The sequence below is a fragment of the Sylvia atricapilla genome, chromosome Z, assembly GCF_009819655.1.
Source record: "Sylvia atricapilla isolate bSylAtr1 chromosome Z, bSylAtr1.pri, whole genome shotgun sequence".
Taxonomy (NCBI): domain Eukaryota; kingdom Metazoa; phylum Chordata; class Aves; order Passeriformes; family Sylviidae; genus Sylvia; species Sylvia atricapilla.
The window spans coordinates 11,936,356-11,959,828 of record NC_089174.1 but is presented as its reverse complement, the minus strand read 5'-3'; the positions used below and the strand labels follow the sequence as shown (position 1 = coordinate 11,959,828).

At 44.3% G+C, this 23,473-nt stretch overlaps 2 protein-coding genes across 2 annotated transcripts; one reads left to right on the top strand and one right to left on the bottom strand.

Moving 5' to 3' along the window:
- Nucleotides 1-335: 335 nt before the first annotated feature.
- On the bottom strand, nucleotides 336-14,469 carry LOC136374580 (V-type proton ATPase subunit S1-like protein). The gene is made up of 7 exons (XM_066339985.1): nucleotides 14,355-14,469; nucleotides 9,313-9,353; nucleotides 8,403-8,464; nucleotides 6,770-7,011; nucleotides 3,648-3,698; nucleotides 2,558-2,801; nucleotides 336-944 (listed from the first exon to the last, which is right to left on the bottom strand). The coding sequence occupies exons 1-7, from the start codon at nucleotides 14,441-14,443 to the stop codon at nucleotides 642-644; spliced, it is 1,032 nt and encodes a 343-aa protein (XP_066196082.1). The 5' UTR covers nucleotides 14,444-14,469; the 3' UTR covers nucleotides 336-641.
- A 6,319-nt stretch (nucleotides 14,470-20,788) lies between these two features.
- Nucleotides 20,789-22,651, top strand: RPS23 (ribosomal protein S23). The gene is made up of 4 exons (XM_066339399.1): nucleotides 20,789-20,904; nucleotides 21,150-21,309; nucleotides 22,142-22,262; nucleotides 22,455-22,651. The coding sequence occupies exons 1-4, from the start codon at nucleotides 20,901-20,903 to the stop codon at nucleotides 22,599-22,601; spliced, it is 432 nt and encodes a 143-aa protein (XP_066195496.1). The 5' UTR covers nucleotides 20,789-20,900; the 3' UTR covers nucleotides 22,602-22,651.
- Nucleotides 22,652-23,473: the final 822 nt, after the last annotated feature.

Here is a 23,473-nt window from a genome sequence, read left to right as displayed (position 1 = left end):
TAAGCCTTTGCAAGCAGATGTCTGGTGTTTTCCCATCAGATCCTCAGGATAAACCTCCAGCTTAGACACAAGAAAGCACCAGGATGCTGCTGTCCTGCAGCCACTATTTCATCTGTGCAGTGGATAAAACACACCTTATGTGGCCCTGAAGATTCCAGAGTAGGAAAAGGAGTTTATGGAGGAAAAAAAAGGGAAGAGATGTGACTTGGGAAATAAAAGGAAAGCATATCCTGAGAAAGAAACTGATGCTGTTTTGTCAGGACACAGAGCAAATATAAAATGAGGAAAAATCTTGCCTTCTGAAAGAATAGGCAAAGAGTTTTGTTTGGGGGATTTTAAAACCTTTATTTAATTTCAAATCGTCCATTACAAATTCTCTCTTCAAGACTTGGTAAGCTGGATGAACAGCTATGCATTTTGGCTTTTTGCTACAGCAATAAAATCCCACAATATGCATATCTCTTACAATGGAATTTTTTTCTTACTTTCTTTCCCAAGGCATTTTTGAGATGATTATCAGTGAATAACTGGCTAAATAATCTATTACCTACTTTTTCTTTCATCAGCTGGTAAAAAAAATCTGCACAGACTACAGTGCCAGCAAAAGAAAACACCTGTTTCATTGAGACAGATACACACTGCTAAATATAGATTTTACCAAACTGTTGGTTCCTCAGTTCATAGGACTCATTTCCAGTGTTTCTCAGTGGCTCCTTCTCATCCCCCATGTCACTGTCTTTCATCTGTGCAAAATAGGCAGGAGAAGCTTTGCATTCGTAGTGCCTGTCAAGAGATTTCAGGTGGATGAGCATGTGCAGAGCATAGGCCAGGACCAGCAGCAGAACCAGGGACATCACCAACCCCATTAGGATTGCTGGGGAGAAGAAGGATGCACAGTCTCTGGCGTAGGCAAAACGTCCTCCTTGAACATTAAAACCTTGAATCTACAGAGAGAGCAAGAGGGATCATGTTAAATAAAGTACTGGTGTTTCATTAATTTGCTCCTGATAGCAGTAAAAATTTCTGATTTAACACCAGCACATCATGAATTTGTGTCTCCCAATGACAGCTGGAGCTAATGCTCAGAGTTTATCCAGGTCAGGCTTCTGAAACTGCCAGCTATTCTAATCCCCGCTGCTCTGCTGCCCAAAGGATTTGCAGCTGTGTTTCAAACAAAACCTTCCACGCTCACTCTTGATGGCCCGGAAATACTTAATTGCAAGTGTGGTACCTTTCATGTTAACTGTGCATCTCCAGCATCACTTGCTGAGATTCTCCAGAGTCTCTGCTTCAGACTGCACAAACTTCAACTTGACAAACTAGGAAATGTCCTCAAGTGCCTGCCCTAGGACAAGATTTTTCTCACCAGTTCCGCGTGAGTGGTATGTGGCAGCAGACCAGCTAAACTACAGGAAACTGCACTCAGCTATGGAAAACATCAACAAGTTTTTCCTTGTGGCTTCAGTTCTAATAAGGATTTTAGCACTCTGGCATGCAGGGAATTGACTGCTCCACTAAATCAGTCCATGGACATTTTTCACACGATGACAAAAGGGGATCAGTTTTTTCCATTCCTTTCTCAGCTCCTCATGCCCTCTGACACAAGTCTCTACATGCAAGACACTCTAGTCCTGCCATCTTAGGCTACCTCATTGTCAAACGCAAAAGAATTGGCACTTTCAGAAGATTATTAATCTCATCCTAAAATAAGGACTTAAGATGGGTTAGGGGAATTATCCAGTGGCTTTAGAGGCAGGCTGGGGTAACTATAATCAGGGCACAAGGTAAAAATTCCTAGGCATCAAAAGTAAAGTGAGATGGATCCCATGCCTGTGTTGGGGTGCTGTTATTGGTGCTGAGTGTGAGAGCTCAGCTCAGAATGATGCGACAACAGGAAATTGAATTCACTTGCCACTAGAGGGAACACAAGCAGAAAAATTACAAAAAAATAGCCCTTAATTTCCTTGGACAGGAAAACTCTTCATTTCTATTTCATGCTCCATGTAATACCTTAGGATTTTAGCTTTTATATTTTTCATATATTTGTAATCCTGCAATTCTTTCGTGTAAACTTCTGAACTCCATATACAGTGTCAGCTACTGCTTTCCCATTTTGGTCAAACAGAACAGTTCCTCTCTAGGCCTGGGAATCAGGCACACTTCACTGTCTCAGGCCCTGAGAAAAGTGAGTTGGGAGGAGCAAACTTGGGCTAAATGACTTCATTACCTGAAGCTGTAATTGGAAGACTAACTCCCAGTACGCAAACACACCGAGCTTATAAAAGCGTGAAAACCTGTGACCCGTGGTCTATTTTGGGGTGTAGTCCCTAGGAGAGGGCTCTGTCTGCCCAAAACGAACCTGAAGGCCCTTCATTAATATATCTGCTTTTTATTCCCTTCATTTTGTCTGGCTTTTGTTTTTAGGTAGTTCCAAAAAGGCATTACATGTAAGGCACAAGTGCAAAATGGAAGGTGACAGTCTTTCCTCAGCACAGAAGGGCTAAACCTCTCCTCAGTCTATCCATGGGATTCATCTGGCTGAAATCCATGGCATCACCTGGAAGTCAATGAAAGTGACCTCCCAGAGCCGGGAGAGGTCGTTTGCAGAGCTGGGGACGAGCAGAGCATCGTATCTCTGCAGGCTGCTGACGTGCTCGCAGTGGAAGGAGTAAGTGGCCGGCGCGTGGATCCCCGTGGCGTTGAACGCCGCCTGCACAGAGTGGTTGTACAGCAGCTGCAGCCTGTGCAAGCTGAACCAGTTCTGCACAGACAGCTGGTAGTAGCTGGTGGTTAACAAGAGCCTGGGAATGCCATGTTGGAACAGAGTAAGAAAATGAGTCAGATGATTGCAACTGTTAAATTCATGCACTGAACAACTTGGTTAGACTCATTGTTATGACCAGTTTATATCAGAGCTCTTGCTCCTTCCACAGTCTGGAAAGGGAGGGACAGCTTGCCATAGAGAGTGGCAGAGCCCTGGAACAGCTGGCCAGGGAGGGCCTGGAGTGTCCCTTTCTGGAGATGTCCCAAGCCCAGCTGGACACGTTCCTGTGTCACTGCTTCAGGGGACTCTGCCTCACCAGGGCATTGGGCTGGATGAGCTCCAGACATCCCTTCCAACCCCAAATACCCTGGGATTCTGTGATTAGAGATTGTTCACTGTTGCAGCTGAAGGAGTTTGGTTTCTCCCAAAAAGCGAGAAGAATACAAGGGAATTTTGCCTAATTACAGGAAAAATATGAATGCAACACTGGTATTGTACCTCCACCCTGAGTATGGAAAGTAACTTAACAAGAAATGCTGCTCTCTTCTATCACCAAGAAGCAAACATAAAGTAGGTCACAGTCAGATGCCCAGTCTATACTGAATTAGCAAGGTTTAGCTGAAATCTCAGAGATGGGAAGATTCTACACAAAAGAGATGACCCAAACTTTTCTATGAGTAGAAAAGTCAATGTAGAAGAAAAAATGCCTTAATAAAACAAGGCAGATGGCAGACAGACAAGCTGAATGCAGGTATTTCAGTTACACAAGAGTTTCTCTCACATTATTTTTGCTTAAACAAATTCTTTTTAATTCCCCAAGCAACTGCATAACAATTTATGTTAACATATATTATCTGGTAAAAATTTTGTTATATAAACTTACCTGATAACAAGTCCCTTTAGATTGCCAATGTCACCAAACTTCAGGGAAAGCCTAGGTCAAAAAGCAAGTAACATCAGGCTAGCAAAAAAAAATCAGAAACTTTGCGAGAAAAAAGCAGCACAAAAGATAAAGTTCACTTATATATGGATTTTTTTTACTCAGTCTCCCCTTAAAGTCAGTGGGGAAAAAGCTGAAAGGATTAAATCTTCCTCCAGTGAAATATACTCATCCACCTGTTAACTGGAATGAGGCCCAGACTACCCAGAAAGAATAGAAATTCATGTTTAACTTCCAACACAACTCAATCCCACCTTAGCTGACAATTAGGCTCAGGGGATGTCTGTTCTCCCCCTCAAGCCATGACATCTCTGCCATTAGAAAGTATAAACAGACACCTTATCCTCATATTTTTAAATATCAGAGCATGAAAGAAAGCAGAGGTGAGAGTTCAGATTTCCACATTCCTTCTTTACAGCCTCACAAATGCCCTAGCTGTGAAGCAGCTCTGCAATGCTCACCTGCAGCAGCCTTGGGCACTTCAAGTTCAGTGAAGTGAAAGGCCTTATCAGATTAATTAATGCAATACATAATTAGGCTAGATACATTCTTATCACTTAAAAATAATATTTTGCCTCTTAAACCCTGCATGGAGATTCTCATTATTCAAGTAAGACAAAAACAAAATATAGTGAAAACATGCAGGTTCTGAAAGGCCTACAAGATTGAAGTTGAAGAATACCAAAACAAAACAAAAGAAACAAACCCAACAACCACAGATTAAAAAAACCCTAAACAAACCAAGAAAAAAAAAAGAAACAGCTAGCCCCACAATTTCATATGTGATCTAGACTTCTTGGGTAACACTGGTCCCCTAAGACAGGACACTGAACCCAGACCATTCCTTGCTTTATTACAAAGGAAAGTCAGAGACAGTTGAGGATTAGACACAGGCAAATGTGTTATTCAACTAAAAAAAAAAGGCATCTTGGATTATTATATCTGATACCATTCTCTGTGTTTTCAAACTCTTAATTTTGCCTTAGTTTATTTTCTGTTAGGTTAAAATACTTACTAATCAGACAAAGCCTATTTTCAATTTGTTGGCCAGAAGAGAGAGAGGAATGTTTGTTATCACTTTTTTATTTTTAACATAAGTTTATTCCATTCTCTATCTCTGCCTGTCAAAAAAGTGCTGGATTAGTCCACATACTTATGATGTTATATTCAAACTGCCTTGTTGAATATTCTGAAACTAGGTTCTTTTTCAATTTCATTTTTAGCTTTCTGGTAACCTCACCAAAATGTCTGTGCACCTTATGCTGTTCAATCAGGAAGAGATAACACCTACTTTTCAGTGAAAACATACTTAGATGTACAGATGAAATGTTGAATAGGATATAAATTAAACTGCTGGATATTATGTTATTATTATTGCTGCATGTGTCATTATAGATTTAAACTCCCTTTATGGGGTAGAATTAGTGCTGATGTTCTATTAAGAATCTACCTCCTGATTTTTAGGCTTCCCAGAGTGGAACGTTATGTGAGCCATGAGGGGGAGAGAAGCAATCAGGAACATGGCAAAAGAAATTAAAAAATACCACCTGCCTTCCTAGAATAGCCAAGGTATGGAAGGATTTTGGATACAGTGGAGTTCATGTTTAGCTCTCACTCAGGGTGAGAAGCATACAAAGCAAACTTTTGCTGAATGCTTCTTGACTCAGGGTGAGAAGCATTAATCAAAACTCCTAAATGATGTTAATACTAAAGAAATTAATGACTGGCTGGTATGCAGAGCTCAGGTTTTCAGACACTTGTGCCACATGCAAACCTGTGATGAACCTATTCTTTGTCTCCAGCACCTCACAGGTCACAGCCTGGAATTTGGGGTGACCATCCAAATACAGAACTGCATCCTGTGCAGCACTGCTGGTGATGCCTTAGGATTTTAGCTTTTATATTTTTCATATATTTGTAATCCTGCAATTCTTTGGTGTACAACTCTAAACTTCATATACAGTGTCAGCTACTGCTTTCCCATTTTGGTCAAACAGAACAGTTCCTCTCTAGGCCTGGGAATCAGGCACACTTCACTGTCTCAGGCCCTGAGAAAAGTGAGTTGGGGGGAGCAAACTTGGGCTAAATGACTTCATTACCTGAAGCTGTAATTGGAAGACTAACTCCCAGTACGCAAACACACCAAGCTTACAAAAGCGTGAAAGCCTGTGACCCGTGGTCTATTTTTGGGTGTAGTCCCTAGGAGAGGGCTCTGTCTGCCCAAAATGAACCTGAAGGCCCTTCATTAATATATCTGCTTTTTATTCCCTTAATTTTGCCTGGCTTTTGTTTCTAGGTAGTCTCAAAAAGGCATTACTGGAACACAGCCCATGAAGGGATAGTCAAGCATAGCACCTAAGCCCCACATTCCTCACAGGATCCCCTCTCCAACCCCACAAGCAGCTGGAGGTGAAACAGACCAATTTAGCTTCAGCCCCTCAGGCACGAAAAGCAAAGCTGGCTGCCCCAAGGAGAGACTGCACCACTGCAACAATTGAATATGTGTGTCCACAATAAGCTAGGTTTAAACTACATAACCCCTGCTGCCTGCAATGGCAGGACATCATCAGTAAATACCTGGGGCTCTGCAAGGGCTGTTCTCCAGATGCCCTGGAGTGGCTACCTAGAACAGAGGCTATACAAGATTGAGAGAACAAAGCAGGTATTTATTAAAGGCCTTCAATACATTTTGGGCAGGCAGAAGCCTCCCAGAGGCTACATCCAAGATGGATGTTTTTCCATCAGGAGTTTTTCCAACAATTTTAAGTTTGGTCCATTTACATATCAGCGGTTAATTCTCCAATTACAGTTTCAGGTAATGTAGTCATTTACCCCCAGTTTGCTTCCTCCCAATTTATACTATTTGGGGCCTGAGGCTGTGGGTGTCCTCAGGCCACAGACCCAGAGGAGTTGTTTTGTGAAGACAGTTAACTAACACTTAATGGAGTTTAGAGGTATGCACTAATGCAGTACAAGACTTGAGAAATATAAAAGCTAAAATCTTAAGGCATCACTTCCAGAGTAGTTATCTGGCCCCAGTTCCACCAGAACAGAATTCCCCTTACATGGCGCTGTCCTCGCTGCAGTTGGAGTCCCCAACGTCCACGGTGGCATGGACACCAAAGGTCCTCTCTGTCAAATCCAGCTGGGTGTGGTTCTCAAACCTGATCATGATCCTCTTGGCCCAGAACAGGATGCAGGGGGTGCCATTGACAGTGACGTTCAGGGGGCTGTAGTGGCTGTGGGGGAACGGCCTCCAGGGTGCTCCTTCCCACTGTCCTCCCCTGCTCAAGTTGTACCTGACAACCTGAGGGACCACACAAAAGATTTCTATCAGAAGATGTGGTTTCAGGAGTTACCATCCCACCAGAATACATGAGCAAGCCCCAGACTGAGGAAGCAGAGGGATACCTGGCTGTATCCCCTTCCCATCATGGGGATGGCACCTCACAGAACATCCAGCCCTAGCACACAAGGTGCTCCCCTCAGCTGAAGACTCCCTAGAACACCCCTAAGAATTGCTTCAGCCCACTGGAAAGGACTCAGATAGTGCCATGGGCACAGTCCACCATGGTGGAAGCACACTGGGCAGCTGTCCCATGACAGAAACATCTGAGAGGTGAGAGAAATGTCTGAGTTTACACCTACCTGCAGGCAACTTAGCTCACTATGGCTTTAAATACCAGGGAAATACCTGCTGCAGAATGGGATGGATCAAGTAAGAATCCCTGCTTTTGCAAAATCAGATGCAGGACTAAAAAAAACCCAGAGACTGCAACTCCCATGTCATCTGCAGACTCCAGAAAACTGCCATCCCTTATAACCCAAATTTCATAGCAAAAAGACAGTTTGGATGTCAGGCAAGAAAAATTGACTTGGTCCTCAGAAAGAATTAAAGAGTTTAACTGCTATTCTCAGATTTCACTCAGATTTCCAGTCACCATCTCCATCCTATCCAAACAGGATAACACACACAATATCTGCATGACTGTTTTTAACATGTCATGATTGCAAGTTCACATTAAAACAGGAAAAGTCGAACAAAGAAAGAGATAAAAAGAAGCACCTCTGCCAGTGAAAAATTGAGAAGACTACCTCTGTTTCCCTCAGTTGAAAAAGAGCCTTTGAAGCAGCTCATTTTTAAAATGTACAACCCCAGTTTGTAAAACCCATGGCCCATAGGTAGTCATAGGAAAGGGTACGGAATATGGGGAAGTTTTCCACAGATGCAGATTCTCTGGGCAGGCCGCTTTTGTGTGAAAGTTACCAAGCCACAGGATTGACTTCTCTCTCTCAAAGACTGAATGAAAGACTGTTTTATAAGTGGTACTGACCTGGAGTTCTGAGTTTTGCCTCTTTACATTGTTTGTAGAAAATGAAGAGTTTGTAGTGAGAAAGTTTGTTTTAAAAATTAATTTGTGTTAGATTTGTTTTATTTTGTTTTTTCTTCTCTTAGTGTGTGTTAATAAAATCTATCTGTTTTTGCTTGTAAGTTGAGCCTGCTTTTCCCTTTTCTCCCAAAAATTCTATCTTTCAGTTAGCAAACCCATGCAGCAAATGTAAAACCTCTACATAAATGGTGCCGAAACCCGGGATAAACAAATCTATACCTCAACACCAATTTAATTCAGCAATGTAAGTTGGAAGATCTAAATGTGCTGTGAAAACACTTCACAGATCCAGTTCTCCAGACATTACCTGTGCAATTGCTACTTGATTGACATTAAACTCTGGCCTCACACGACCATTGTAACGCTGACCTGCAAAGAGTGTTATTTCATTATTAACATATTATAAATATCCATTTATAAACACATTTATAAAAACACACATTTATGAAATTTTTCACATTCTTATGCAAACAGTAATTATGTCTGCACAAAATGTGTATGTCAGAATTTGTCTTGGAAAATACTTGACTTGCAGCAAATATTGCCTTCACTGCATGTGTTTTCTAATTTACCTTTCTTGTTCATCAAACAAGAACAGTAAATTAGAAAAAAACTTCTTGTTCCTCTTGTTTTCATTGGACACCTTGTCACCTTCACTAGGAGGATCTCCAGTGTCCCAAAATAACAGGATTCAGTCTATATCTGTATTTATTAATCTCAAACAAAACAAAAGATGCTTTTTTCTTCATACAGCAAATTCATCAAAGGGTATGTGCTGAATTGCCTGGCAAAACCAAAAAAAAAAAAAAAAAACTGTGCTGTGAACTTTCTCCCTGAGCTGCCAGAGACAGGAAGATGTGACAAATGCCTTGACATCCCAACTCCTCCTTGCCAGGAACATGAAGTTTCACAAGCACAGATCATTACATGGGCACTCTCACAGCTCCATCTTTCAAATGTTTAACTCTGTTTTCATTTGGTTAAAAAAGGTGAAGGCTTTTTCCTTCCACATGCTCACTGCATCTTGGAGTTGGACAGTAAATTATTATTTTAACAGGCAAATCCTCTAAAGAGTATTTTTAAGAGGGTTATGCTTTAACAAAACATGTTGACAGAAAAGTCTCCAATGCCAAGAGAAGCAACATCTGGTAATGAAATCTTCTACAGTCACACTAACAGAACCAGCAACCAGAGGTTCAGCCCACTGAAAATCTTACCATTTCTCTGGAGAGAATCTTGATCTGAAAATTCATGTGAACTAGGAGAGAGGAGAAAAGTATTTATTGCATAGCATCTTAATTCAAAGTCTGCAGGAAGTTTAGTGGGGGAAGCTCCTGTTGCTGCTTCATTCCACAAAACAATTTCAAATGTAACTCAAGTCTTTGGCTGGTGAAGACCACAGGAGCAGGGCAAATTATCCCAAAGCTGCTGTAGCCTGGCTAAAAATGTCTCATTTTCAGAGATCACTCAGCTGGACCAGTGCTCTCCCACAGGCGCTCCCATGCCCTTACCATGATGACAAAAGGCTTCATTACCCCTTTAGCCCCATCCCATGTGATGTCAGTTTGGGTTGGGGACAGAGTCAGTTCCAGTGCACAAGCAGGGGAACCAAGGAGAGCTCAGTGCCACCCTCATTTCCCAGGAAGATCAGAAGCAACACACTGGATTTAGAGCAAAAGCAGGGGCTCGGAATGCCTTAGGCACAGATTTACACCACATGAAGACATCTCCTGGATGGCTCCAGGCAATAACAAAATCCCATGGAAGTCACTGCAAGGCAGGGCTCAGGTGAAGCACATCTCAAGCGACAACTACCAGGCTCATGCAGTTTTCAGCATTTGATTTTCTTCTTAGGCACGTCTTCAGCTGGTGTCAGCACAATCAGCTTTCCTGAGCCAGAGACTCTAGCCCAGTGAATTCATAAATACCAACAAACACCTAAATATCAAAGTCCAAGAAACCAGGACTCACTCAGGACCAGATTCCTCTCCATAAAGCCATGAACACTTTCCACATTACAGCAGCTTCCTTGGGACCTGCATCCCACTTCAGTGGATTGATTTGCTCCTGTGATGGTCTTGGTCCTGTTCCCAAGACTTCCATCAGAATTTCCACTCTCCCAGCTGAGCACCAACCCACAGACCCTTCACAACCTGCCCTGCTTGTGCCCCTCAGTGCCCTCCAAAACTGCCTCACCTTCCACTGCACATGGAAATACACTTCTATCTTCTTCCCTTGCCCCATTTCTTATCATCTTTCCAAACCACCACAGCAGAAAAATTGTGTAAATATTTACACTGAGGCTGGCATATAACTATTAGGAATTAGTACAGTTTTCAGTGTTTATGTGAAAATTTCACCATAGGTTGTTGGGATTACAAAGTCTCTGCTTGGCACTGCTGGGAAGTGCTTGGACAGCAGGGTGAACCCTCTCCTGTTGAGTTCTGGGCAGTTCTGACCACTGGCACACACAGTGATCCCAACATAATTCCATCACAGCACCCACAAGGGCAGATAAATATGAGTCCAAGCACCAGTGGGGCAGCCTAGAGCCCATCCTGCTTGCTGCCAGGCTGAAAGAACTTTATAAAGATCTTACATTCAGGAAAATTCAACTCTGTTCAAAATTTATCTGGCAGTTTTATTTACATATTGGAGAGGCCATTGGAGAGGCCAACTTTCTTCTCAGTTGCAAGTCTGAAACACAAGTAGCTTCAAGGAGCACTTTCAGAGTGGGTCCTCTTTCTCCCACTGCTTTTTGGGTGCCAGGGTTAGTGCCGGCCTGGGGTCTCCAGGGAGCTTGAGGCTGCTCATGCTAACTGCAAACAGCCTTCAGAGATGGGTGGAAATATTCAGATTTTGACACACAAGTAACAAAAAACATGGCTACAATGGACCAAAACTTATTTTCTCACTTAAACAAAACCCCCTCTGAGGCTGTTTTACAGTTAGGTGCGTGGGTCTTGTAATTTGATGCAGCTTTTTTTATCTTTTCCATTCTTTCTTCATGACAGAAGCTTTGAGGCTGAAAAAGGCAATTGGGGGGGGGAGCATTCTTTTCATGATGATAGCTACAAAATCAGGGCATACCAAAAAGACATGAATATACATTATTTAGTTAGTCTTACTTTAGTTATAATTAGTTGCAGATAGATATAGATATGGGTAGATAGTTATGCTTAGTTATACTTTTAGCTTTACTCCATATGCATAATTAAGGACTCACAGCCATTTATTCCAGCTTGGAAATCACCATGCTGTAGTAGCTGGATTTAAGTATTGAGGTTGGAAGAAGAATGGTGTAAAATTGTGTAATTTATTCCATTGTCTGACAGGTTTTTATGCTGTTTATGGAAGAGGAAAGGTCAATTCTGGTTTTGTGACTGTCCACTAAGAAAAATGAATCTTGTCTCCTCCACACCCCATGTAGGCGCAGCCACTCTGGAAGAGTTGTCACATCTCTGCTTTCAGCATGAAGACACTCAAACAGAGACGAATATGCACAGCTGATGAAATATTCATGTTTTCATGAGGAATGCAGAGCAGAGAATGACCTGGAAGCCACCACAACACAGCGAACACGCTCAGACCCGTGCCAGGCACATGAGGGAGGTGCCTCCAGCCAGGCCCTCCTGCTAATTACTCCACTAATTAGCAGTGCTGGCTGCCTGCTCTCCTCCTGCAGAAGGCATGCAGTGCCACCAGGAAGGGAAATCCATCACTCCACATCACCATAGCACATCCAGGCTGTCGCTGGTGCACAGGGACAATCCCATCCTGGTTTTGGGATAGGCACGAGTGGACATTGATGTTATCAGCTCTGTCACCTGCCTCTGACACTCAGCCCTGAGATGTCACCAGGGTGTGACCCATGGGCTGTCCACGGCCACCCTGATGCCAAACAGCAGCTTTTCCACCCGAAGGGCGAGCTGGGGAATCCACAGGCACCAGTACCCTGTCGTCCTCAGCTGAAGCGTGTCCCACGGAAACAAAAATATTAAAAGTGAGAAAAGGGAAAATAGCTACACTGTAAAAGATATGTATTCCCTTTTGATTATAAAAAAGGTAATTACATGTAAAGGAGAAAAGAAACTAGCCAGCACTAGAGTATTCTCCACAGCAAATAATTTCCAGCACATTGAGTTAGAGACCCTTTTATCAGTCTCTCTTACCCTGAAATTTCAAATTCATTTTATCACAAAGGGTGTATGTTTAGATGAGCCATATTTTTCCTTACCAGCTGGTAAACAGCTCTCCCAGATCCACCCAGGCACGTATGTTGTATGTTGAATTTACCAAACCAAGCATGTTAGGAACCCACATGAAATTGGATTAGCCCTAATACAAAGCACTGGAAGGACTAATCACCATGTAAAACCCAATTAAATAAGATTATAAGTATAAAGAAGTGTAAATTTCCTCTTATCAGATGACATTATCCACCTATATAAGATAACAGAGTCTGGTTTGTCTGCAAAATTGATAAACACTCCAGCTCTTGAGGACTTCCATGTAAACAGCATTTTCTCCACTCTAATAACCACATGAATAATCCTGGCACTCAGCAGGGGTTGAGTGTGGAGGCCACAGGCAGTTTTCATGCCATGTCCACACTTCTACTCTTCATATCACTGCTCTAATAAACTGCACCAGATAGGCAAATGCACTCTACATCTACAGAAACAGTAGTTCTGTATTTCCATTACTTCAGAGTCATCTCCCCAAGATTGATAATCTCCCACTGCAGAATTCCCCACTGGATGCTGAACTGGTTACAGCTAATTTATGTGAAAGCCAATTGGAAAATAACATGTGACCTCTCAAATGCACTAAAAATAAAATTATGAAAGGTGAGGAGTGCCTAGGGGCAATGCACTACTTGTAGTCCTAAGGACACTCAACATGAGGAATTTCAGTGAAGTTATTAATGCTATAAATGGATAAGTTTGGAGAAGTTTGGAGAGACCAGATTCAAGGAAAGAGCTAGTTCCTTCTCAGAAACATCCTGACAAAAAACACCACTGACTTTTGAATGTGTAAGTTCTGTGTAAGTTCTATCAGTAAGAAATATCTAGAAACCCCACAACTCTTGTCATTTTTTAATGTGTGATTTGACAAAAGGGAGACAGATTTTCATAAATATTTTACAAAACACTGATTACTGGGGCTGATTTGCAATTTAATGAGTGTCCAACAAGGACACAAGGTCTGGATCAGAACAAGATGATACTCAAGCTTCCATTTTTAATACAAAAGGAAAAACTGAGCTCATAGAACTTCTAGCAAATTAACACTGTGCAGGCACAACCCCACTCCCAATGAAGCAAAATTCCAATTTGATTCATTGGCATCAAGATCATGACTTCATCTGTTAATATTTATTGCAGTAAAGTTCAGGTAATGCTCCACTGCTTGCCCTCTGTCAGATTTTAGTCTGATTGAAAAAAAAATTAAATTATATGAAGAAGAGTAGTAAGAAATCTGATAAATGGCAGAGGAGAGCAGCAAGTAAGCTATTTAATGAAAACATATTGTAGTATTTATCAGTAACTGACTACCAGATCTCTTAATACAAGCTTAAGCAAATCACCACATGTCCTTCTTGCCTCAAATGCGCAGATTTTACTGACAGCTGTGACCTTCATCAGCATATTTGTTCTGTGTGGTTTTAGTGACTTTGGGCATCATTCAAGTCATACATCTCAGGCTGTTTTCACTTTCCTAATGCTTGGCTCTACAAAGTCCCCTCTTACCCCTGCTATGATCTGGGCTCACTGTTTGTGTTCCATTAAAGAGTGAAACAGCACTACTAATAATAAACCCAAATCTCCAGTAATTCTGTAAGTTTAATATTCACTTGCAATATTGGATTCACGCTTCAAATATTCTACACAAGCTGAATATATTCGTGCCTGTGTTTCTTGGAGTAGTTTTCACACCCTTGCTGTTATACTATTTATAACTCCCTTTTCCCAGAGACCAGGGAAACTCAGCGTGGGAGTCATTAAAACGTAATGAAACGCAGGGCGGATGCACAGAAAACACCCGATTTTAAACAATATGCACGAAATTGTTTCAAAGTTACATCTCTAACGCACCGCCTGCCTCAGAATAATTCATTTCTGCATTAGCCTGGGGTGTTTTCAAACCTGGAAAGGAAACCACAGCCAGTTCCTCGCGTTCTGAACGTGGCACGAACAACAGCGTTCAAAACCTGCGCTCACCCAGCTCCGCCACCGTTCCGTGACCGGGTACCGACCTGTTCCCCGCGGGGCTTTTCTCCTCGGACCCGCCGAGCCCGGCGCAGGCGAGCAGCAGCAGTAGCCGCAGGGCAGCGTTCCCATCCATGGGGAGGCGAGAAAGCCCCTCCACGCCCGGCACATCAGCGCCGTGCTCCGGGGGCGGGACAGCGGCTGCGGGCGGAGCCGCCGCTCCTCCCCGCTCCATCCTCACTCCTTCCCCACTCCATCCCTACCCCATCCCCGCTCCTTCCCCACTCCTTCCCTACCCCATCCCCTCTCCATCCCGCTCCTTCCCCGTCCCATCCTCGCTCCATCCCTACCCCATCCCCGCTCCTTCCCCGCTCCTTCCCCACTCCTTCCCTACCCCATCCCCTCTCCATCCCGCTCCTTCCCCGTCCCATCCTCGCTCCATCCCCACCCCATCCCCACCAACACTGCCCTCTCTGTGGCCCTCGCACCTCCCAGATACCTCCTAAAGCAATGATCACTCCGTCTGGGGAAATTGTACCCGGGTGAGAGCTGCTTGCTAAGGGGGAAAAATGAACAGGATCAGAGGGGCTCTAAAATCACACTGAGGTTTGCTTCTCATCTGTACTTAACCCTAACCTTAACGGGAGGTGAGGATGATGTTTACAAGCAGTTCTGGAATTTCTCTCTCTGTTCACAGAAAGAATTACATGTATTTTGAAGTCTTAGAATGTCTTGTCTATATATTATATAGATGAGATAGATAGATAGATAGATAGATAGATAGATAGATAGATAGATAGACAGACAGACAGAGAGATGTTAAATACCATGACATAAGCTGATGTGAAAGTAAGACATTGCAAGCTTTGGAACCAAATATTTGGAAGCAGTTTCGTTTCTCCAGCACTAATTCAGTGTGTGTCCAGCTTTCTGGATCAATTGTTTTAGTACTTTGAATTCTAAAATTACTGAGTTGTTTGGGTTGGAAGGGACCTCAAAGCCCATCCAGTGGCACCACTGCCATGGGCAGGGACAGCTTCCACTATCCCAGGCTGTCCCAAGCCCTGTCCAACCTGGCCTTGGACACTGCCAGGGATCCAGGGGCAGCCACAGCTTCTCTGGGCACCCTGTGCCAGGGCCTCCCCACCCGGGAGGAACAATTCCCAGTATCCCATCTACCCCTGCTCTCTGGCAGTGGGAAGCTCTGGACCAGGCCAAAGCTGTGAGGTGCCCACAGAATCACAGTGTTTGTGTATCTGGGCTGCCAGATCAAGACAGCAAAACTCCCACACATCACAGTTACTACAGGGAGTTGGCTCTGGGTCATCCTCAAGAGACTGTGGGTCAGACACACTGGTACCCCTAAGAATCATGGAGTGATAAAATGGCTTGGGCTGGAAGGGACCTTAGAGATCATCTAGTTCCAAAACCCCTAAATGTCAGGCAGGACACAGCCATACACCAATCTGTAGGCACCAGACACCCAGTCCTGTCCTGCTACCTGCTGATGGCACTATCAGTGAAGCTCCACTTTGCTGATTAGGAGCTCCTGCCTGTTGCATTCTAGATATTAGAGAAGGATTGGGGCTTTAGCATTGTAATCATTAAAAAGGATTTGCCATCTTAATTCATTTCTCCTTCTGGGATGCAGAGGGTATCTGCTCATCTGAGAAATCCCCCAACAGCTTGTCCTCAGTCGAGCGGCTTCTATCCAATTTAAGGAGGAGTAAAGATACTTATGTGAGAATCCCAGATTGAAAAATGGGATGAGGGAATGTAGGATTAAGCAAAACCTACTTGAAGATAACCCCTAAATTTTCTGAGAAGCATCAGCAATGCATAATGCTAAAGTTAAGAGCAATTATACCAGAACAGACACATGGCTCATTTAAAAAAATTAAGCAGCCCTGGGAAGGGACAGAGGCATCACACACTTTTCTAAACACTGCAAGGTCACTAATGTCACTGTTCACTGTATCAGCATTCCTGGCTCCTAAATAAACGGAGGGAAAGGCACAGAGAAGCTTTCTGGTGGTGCCTGAGATTTTTCCACATGCATCCATTTCCCAAGCATTCCTCATTCACTTGGGAGTAAAAGCTAAGAAATAAAAACTCTGAAATACAAGCCAGTAGTGCCCAAAAGAAAAATGTGTCCTTTGAGAGCAGAGAAAGTGAATGAAAGTAGCATGAACAACACATGGGAGGCCACAGCTAAAGTCAGCACAGGCTGAACCCCAGATGATGCTGTGTGACAACTGAATGCACCTGTAGCTGCACTTCCACTCCCTGTGTTTCCATTTATCAATTTATCAATATCTGCTTTCTTGGACCACCATGTCACAGAAAAAATATTGCCAATTTGATCTGAAAAATGGGGGGCTTGCAGACAACCCAGAAAACACCTAACACCAAACCACCAGCATCAGTTAAACCAGAATAAATCAGTCAAAATATCCTATCTCACTGTATATTAATGCTAGGGGTACTGAGAGTAAATCACTAATCAACTGAAGCCCATAAAGTCCATCCTGTGACTGATCCCCACCTTGTCCCCAGCCCAGAGCATTGAGTGCCACATCCAGGCCTTCCTTGGACACCTCCAGGGATGGGGACTCCAGACCTCCCTGGGAAGCCCCTGCCAAGACCTGACCACCCTTTTCATGGAGAAATTCCTCCTGGTGTCCAACCTGAGCACCCCCCGGCACAGCCTGAGGCCATTCCCTCTTGTCCTGTGGTTTGCAGCCTGCAAGATGGGCTATGCTAGGCTGAAAGTGTACCAGTATTCCAAGTAAAATGGTTAAAACCACTGTTTATCATCTTTTTTCCCCTCCCATTTGGAGATGAGGTGTTGGTTGTGGTTACTCCTGATGCAGAACTCCTTCTCTGATGATCAGGCAGCAAGGTGCCACTTGTCTGCTCCCCATCTCCCACCGAGGCAGCCCAGATATTACCACCCCCAGGAAGGAGGCAGTACTGCTCTTACTGTACTCTAAACAATGCTTTTTTGTTGGTTTGTTTTTTTTTTTTTTTTCTTTTTTTTTTTTTTTATCTTCCTCACATAAAAGGTAATAATATTCAGTTCAAGTCAGTGCAAAGGCTCACAGTTCTGTCAGAGCTGTGAAGCAGTCAGGAGTGGTTAGACGTGACACCCTGCTCACCCCCAGTTTGTCACCACTGTCCAGCCACCCCCTGTCACACAGAGTGACCAGATGGACACTCATGGAGACACTGGGATGACAGGTGTGCTGCAGCAATTGTGCACAGGCTGGGTTTGCATGCCACAGAGATGGATAATTTATCCCTATGGCTGCATCTCCTCGGGCACACACAGCACAAATCATTTCCAGCTGTTTGCAGTCACCTTCCAGTGCAATATCAGGTTCCTAAATCAACCAAAGTGTGGGGTGTCAGCCACTTTACAGGTATCAGCTCTGAACACATCACCTTTTAAATCTAATATATCATTGTTGCTCTGATTAACAGATAACTAGCCTTGAAATATACAAAAATCTTGTCTAGGTTCCAACAAAATCCTCCCTTTGGGAAACTAACCAAGCCAAAAACCCCTTCTGCATCCTTCTGGGATAGGATGCAAAAATTAATCCTTTAATTAATCCTTTTACAACTCTTTCCTTGTTCCCTGTGAGGGTGAGGAGGCCTGACACAGGGTGCCCAGAGAAGCTGTGGCTGCCCCTGGATCCGTGGGAGTGTCCAAAGCCAGGTTGGACATTGGGGCTTGGAGCAGCCTGGGACAGTGGAAGGGGTCCCTGCCCATGGCAGGAGTGGCACTGGATGGGCTTTAGGGTTCCATTCAACCCAAAATAGTCTGGGATTCCAGGATTACCTTTTTGGGTCCCACATCCCCATGTGGGATCTCATTCCTGAGAAATCCCCATGCATACTCCAGGCCTTCCTCCACCTTCAGGGAAGGGTCGGGGGGTAAACTACCCACAAAAATCCCAGTGTGTGTCACAACCCAGCTGTCCCTGGTTGTGCAGCGCCACAGGACGCCAAGCATCAGAGATCAGATTATACCGGGAGTTTCAGGATAAGTGGTGGGATTTTGGGTGGATTTGTCTGCTTGGCCAAGCGAGACATTTAATTTTAGAAGCGCTTATCTGGTAGTACTCTCCAAAGAGAACAGCTGCCCACAGTGCCCTGAGGGCTGTGCCCAGGAGGGGAGTTCTGCAAAAAGGAATGAGTCTCAGACTCCCCATGGGTCCCAGAATAACAAAATGGTTTCGGTTGGACACTGATCCATCCCAAATCTTGCTCCAACACTCTGCCTTGGGACACCTTCCAGGGATACACCTTGAGGCCACCTGTGTCTGTACACCTCTCACTCATCAGCCGTAACTGACTTTATTCTTATTTGTTGTCTCAATTAAATCAGACATATTTTTAACAATTATTACTAACTTTATTTCATTTATTAAACTGTTCTTATCTGAACCCATTTTTGGTACAATCCCCCTCCAGGAGGGGGACAGGAATGAGGAGGAGGCTGTGTGGTGTTTAGCTGCAATCTGGGGTTAAAACATGACACACTGGATTAAAAAACCAAAACAAAACAAAAACCAACCAAGTAAAAAAACCCCACCACCCACCCATATTCTTCTAATTTTGAAGAATATGTCTTAAGAAAATAATTTGTCTTAACAGAAGTGTCCTGAAGTCCTTGTGTGGTTTAAAAAGAAAGAGCAAACCCCATAGTAGCTTCATGGCAAGCCATCTCCTTACCAGATCTTGACCTCTTAATGAATATTTGTCCAAAAAAATGCCAGTTTGTTATGGTTTATTTATGTTATATTCACCAATTGTCTTCCTAGTCAGCTTTTAAGCATTCTTAATATTCCTAACTTTGAAAGCAAAGCTGCAGCATTTTCACAAAAACAACATGGTTTGAAGTTACCAAACAACAACTGCATTCCAACATTGGAACAGTATCTTCAATAGCTGTCTTTTACAATAGTAATGTTTTCTCCTCCAAGTGTTGATGGGGTTTAAGGTTTTGTTTGGAATTGCTTGGGGTTTCTTTTGAAGGGGGAGGTTGGATTTTTATAATATTTAAAGCCTTTTATTAGTTATTCTATAAAGATTGAACATAAAACCACCCCCCCACAAACACACAAAATATGTATTTTCCACTTAAGCCATGAGCACAGGCTGTGTTAAAAAATATGTGTTTATATCTAATTACTGCCTCTTCAGCGTCATTCCCAAAAGGGAAGGGAATGTTCATGATTTGGATGGATGCAGTTTGGCAGTGTGGACTGAAGCAGCTTTCAAAAATGAAGAAATACAAGCTTGTCTCTGTTACAGGACTTTGCTCTGTGCAGATCTGCTCAGAGGCAGTGTAGGAATTAAAGTCACAATGCCCCTGGATCCCTGGCAGTGTCCCAGGCCAGGCTGGATGTGGCTTTGAAGCAACCTGGGACAGTGGAAGGTGTCCCTGCCTGTGACAGGGGTGGCACTGGACAGGATTCAAAGTCCCTCCCAACTCAAACCATTCCATGAAAAGCTGCAAGTAAGAATCACAGAGCTGCTGAGGTTGGAAAAGACCCATAAAACCAATCAATCCAACCATCTCCCAGTACGGCCAAGGCCACTCCCACCCATGTGCCCAACACAGCTTTGGAATCCCTCCAGGGATGGTGACCCTACCTGGCAGCTGTGCCAGGGATGGACAGCCCTTTCCAGGAAGGAATTCTCTCAACATCCATGCTGAACCTCTCCTGCTGCAACTTTAGGCCATTTTCTCTCATCCTGTTGCTTCTTCATGGTCCTTGCCCAGCCCAAATACTCCAGAGCACTGGAACCCACGACCTTAGAACTTCAGCCCTCCATTCCAGGGATGCCAAAAGGCCTCTGTGGAAATAAGGGCCCCCACAAAAAAAAAAAAAAGAAAAACCCCAAAACCCTTCAGTTTTACCTGTCAGTAATAGTAATCAAGCGATCTTTCATCGGCAGTTCTGCACACCAGTAATAACCAGGAGTTCCTCTGCTTGGGTCGGGCAGTGGGCTCTGGTGGCAAAGGTCCCTGAGGCCAGGTGAGGGTGAAAAGGGTGGGGCACATGTGAGCATACGTAGTAAGAGCTGTGACACTGATTTCCGTGCGTAGGCGGCTTTTTGGAAACAGGTGAAAAGTCTGTGAAATGTAAAAACACACTTGTGTAACAAACTGTACATAATCTACAAAAGTAAGCACCTCGGTGTGGGTGACAAGGAAGAGAGACAGCCCCACGTACGCGGTGCGGTAATAAATCAGTGCCGGTTTTCTATGTCTAAAATAGGGTTCCAAAATATTTTTTTCCCAATTTTCTGTGAGGCCAGAAGGAACCCGACACGCGCGGACAGGAACCCCCGGCACCGGGACTCGAACCCGCAGCCGAAGCGGGTGGGGGTCCTGGCTGTACCGCCCTGCCGGGACTGAGCCAGAGGCCTCTCTGCTCGCCGGGCTGCCCCTCGCGGTGCCGGTGGATATTCGGTTCAGGCGCGGCGCGGGCAGCCCGCGAAGGTCCTGTCGAGTGCGGCTATAGGCGGCGGCGCGGTCTTCCCTCCCTCTTTTCTCGCTCGGCAGTCGCGCGGAGAAGATGGGTGAGCGCTGCGCCGGGCAGGGGCCGGGAGCGGGGCCGGGGATGGGGCTGCGGGATCCCCGGCGGTGCCCGCGGCGCTCCGCAGGCGCTGCCCGTCCGCCTGCAGCCGCCTCGGTGCGGTGCGGACAGCGCTGCGGGCCGTGAGGCCGCGGCCGCCATTACCCGCCTCATGCCCGCCATGGCCTCACGCCGCCTTCCCCTCGTGGCTCCATCCCCTCCTCACGCCGGCTCTGTCTCGCCTTGCAGGGAAGTGCCGAGGCCTCCGCACCGCTCGGAAGCTGCGCAGCCACCGCCGGGACCAGAAGTGGCACGATAAGCAGTACAAGAAGGCTCATCTGGGCACGGCGCTGAAGGCCAACCCCTTCGGGGGCGCTTCCCACGCCAAGGGCATCGTCCTGGAGAAAGTGTGGGTGCTCTTCCCGGTTGAAATAGGCGTCCCAGGGATGCAGCCCCCACGAAGGATGGGGAATAATAGGGATTCGGGGTGTTTTTTTCCCTCTCCCAGAAACTGGAGAAAATAAAAAATTCTTTAAAAAGGGGGGGGGAGGGGGAATAAATGCGAGGAAATTACTTAAAAAAAAGAAGGGGGGGATTGGCACATATTACAGCAAAATAAGAAACATGTGCGTGGGTTGGTTGTTTTTTTTTTTTTTTTTTCAAAAATTGTAAAAACGGGATTTTTGAGCAAAAATTATAGAAATAAGTTTCTTTAAAACGTAAGAAAAAATAGGGAACTTGAGTTAAAAATAAGGGAAAAGGCAAGTTTTTTGTGGTTTTTTTGGTAGGTTTTTTTTTTCATAGGGGATAATCAGGATCTGGGGCTCACATGAAAAGGAAATTGTGTTTGTGTCATAGATCTCTTCAATCTCTGTGCCTTTTTTTTCCCTCTTAAATAATTTATCATTTTCATGGGGATGCTGCCAGGGCTTTGCTTTTGGGGCACTTTGTGATTTCGGTTGTTTTGGGGTTTTTTTTAGAATTCTACTGAGTAAGACTGGAGGTCATATTAAGGTTTTTTTGTTTAGGAAGTGGTATTTTATGGATTCATACATAAATCTAGGTTAATATATATTGCATAATATTAAGTTTTAATTCGATACTCCTAAACAGCTCACAGGTGTTAAAATACAGATACAGTTTACACTGAATTCACGGCAAAAAAAGTTGATTGTGTGTTAAAAAAGGCCTCTCCTGGTCCACCACACTGATCTTTTTTTGTTGGTTGCTTTCCCTTGCAGGGGGGTAGAAGCCAAGCAGCCCAACTCTGCCATCAGGAAATGTGTCAGGGTCCAGCTCATTAAGAACGGCAAAAAAATTACAGCTTTTGTCCCCAACGATGGCTGCCTGAACTTCATCGAGGTAATTGCCAAGAAGCCTAAAACGTTGTGAGGAAAAAGTGTGAACAGCAGATTGATTGCCTTAGCGCTGATTAAACCTGTTAATGGGTTGGGTTTGTGGGTTTTGGTCAAACTGTGCTGGGGCAGGGTGGGTGCAGCTCCTGTGGGAGGTGTTTAATGCTGGATTTGGTGCTGACTGCCTGTCCCTTCACAGGAGAACGACGAGGTGCTGGTGGCCGGGTTTGGGCGCAAGGGCCATGCCGTGGGGGACATCCCGGGCGTGCGCTTCAAGGTGGTCAAGGTGGCCAACGTGTCCCTGCTGGCCCTCTACAAGGGCAAGAAGGAGAGACCCAGGTCGTAAATCCTCGCCAGTCTGACAAGAACAGAAATAAAATCTTTGGTTTAAAAGGAGTTCTGTGCTTCTTTCTCAGGCGTTGCTCAGGGAGGAGATCACAAAAATCTTCCCATAGAAACTGAAATTTTCTCCCTAGATCTGGCCAAAGAAAAAGCCCAAACCCTAATGTTCTTTTGTGACTACTCATCAGCACTTGATGAAATACACTTTCAGGGGATGAATAACTGCATGAGTTTTAATCCATAATTGTGAAAAAGATCCTTCTTCACATCAAAAATGGACACTGCAAGTGCTGGGAATGTTGTTAGTGGCAGCACTTCTGGTCTTAACTATGAGCACAGGCACAGAACTCACCTGGTTTGGGCCCTGAATGGGTGATTAAACCATCTGCCCAACCCATAGAGTTTCACCTGTGTTGAGTACAAATTACCTGGTTATTTTGCTGAAGGCTGCCCAAATTAAAAATACATGTTGTAGTACACTACTGCTGTGCACTGACTTGGGGGATCTCTGAATTTTTTACCTGCTTAGCCAGATAAAAATGCATAGGTCAGGAGTTTCTTAATGCAGTGAAACGTCAAAATTTATCTCTTTAGCTGAAGTCAGAGTGAACAATTCCCGTGGTCACAACTGCAGTTGATCTTTGTGGTAATGGAAAGGCTGTTTCAAATAATTCATTTATTTTTATAGGAATTAATGTGAAACTTCGGTAATTTATATGTAAATAGAGAAGAAATCAATACGTAGATTGTATCTCCCGAGGCTTGTGTACTCCTGGGGGAGGCAGAAGGGAAGGCGACCATCCCCTCCTCGCAGTTCTGAATCTTCAAATTCCAGAGGATTGAGCAATCGCCGGAGCAGCTCCCGCGGCAGGGCGT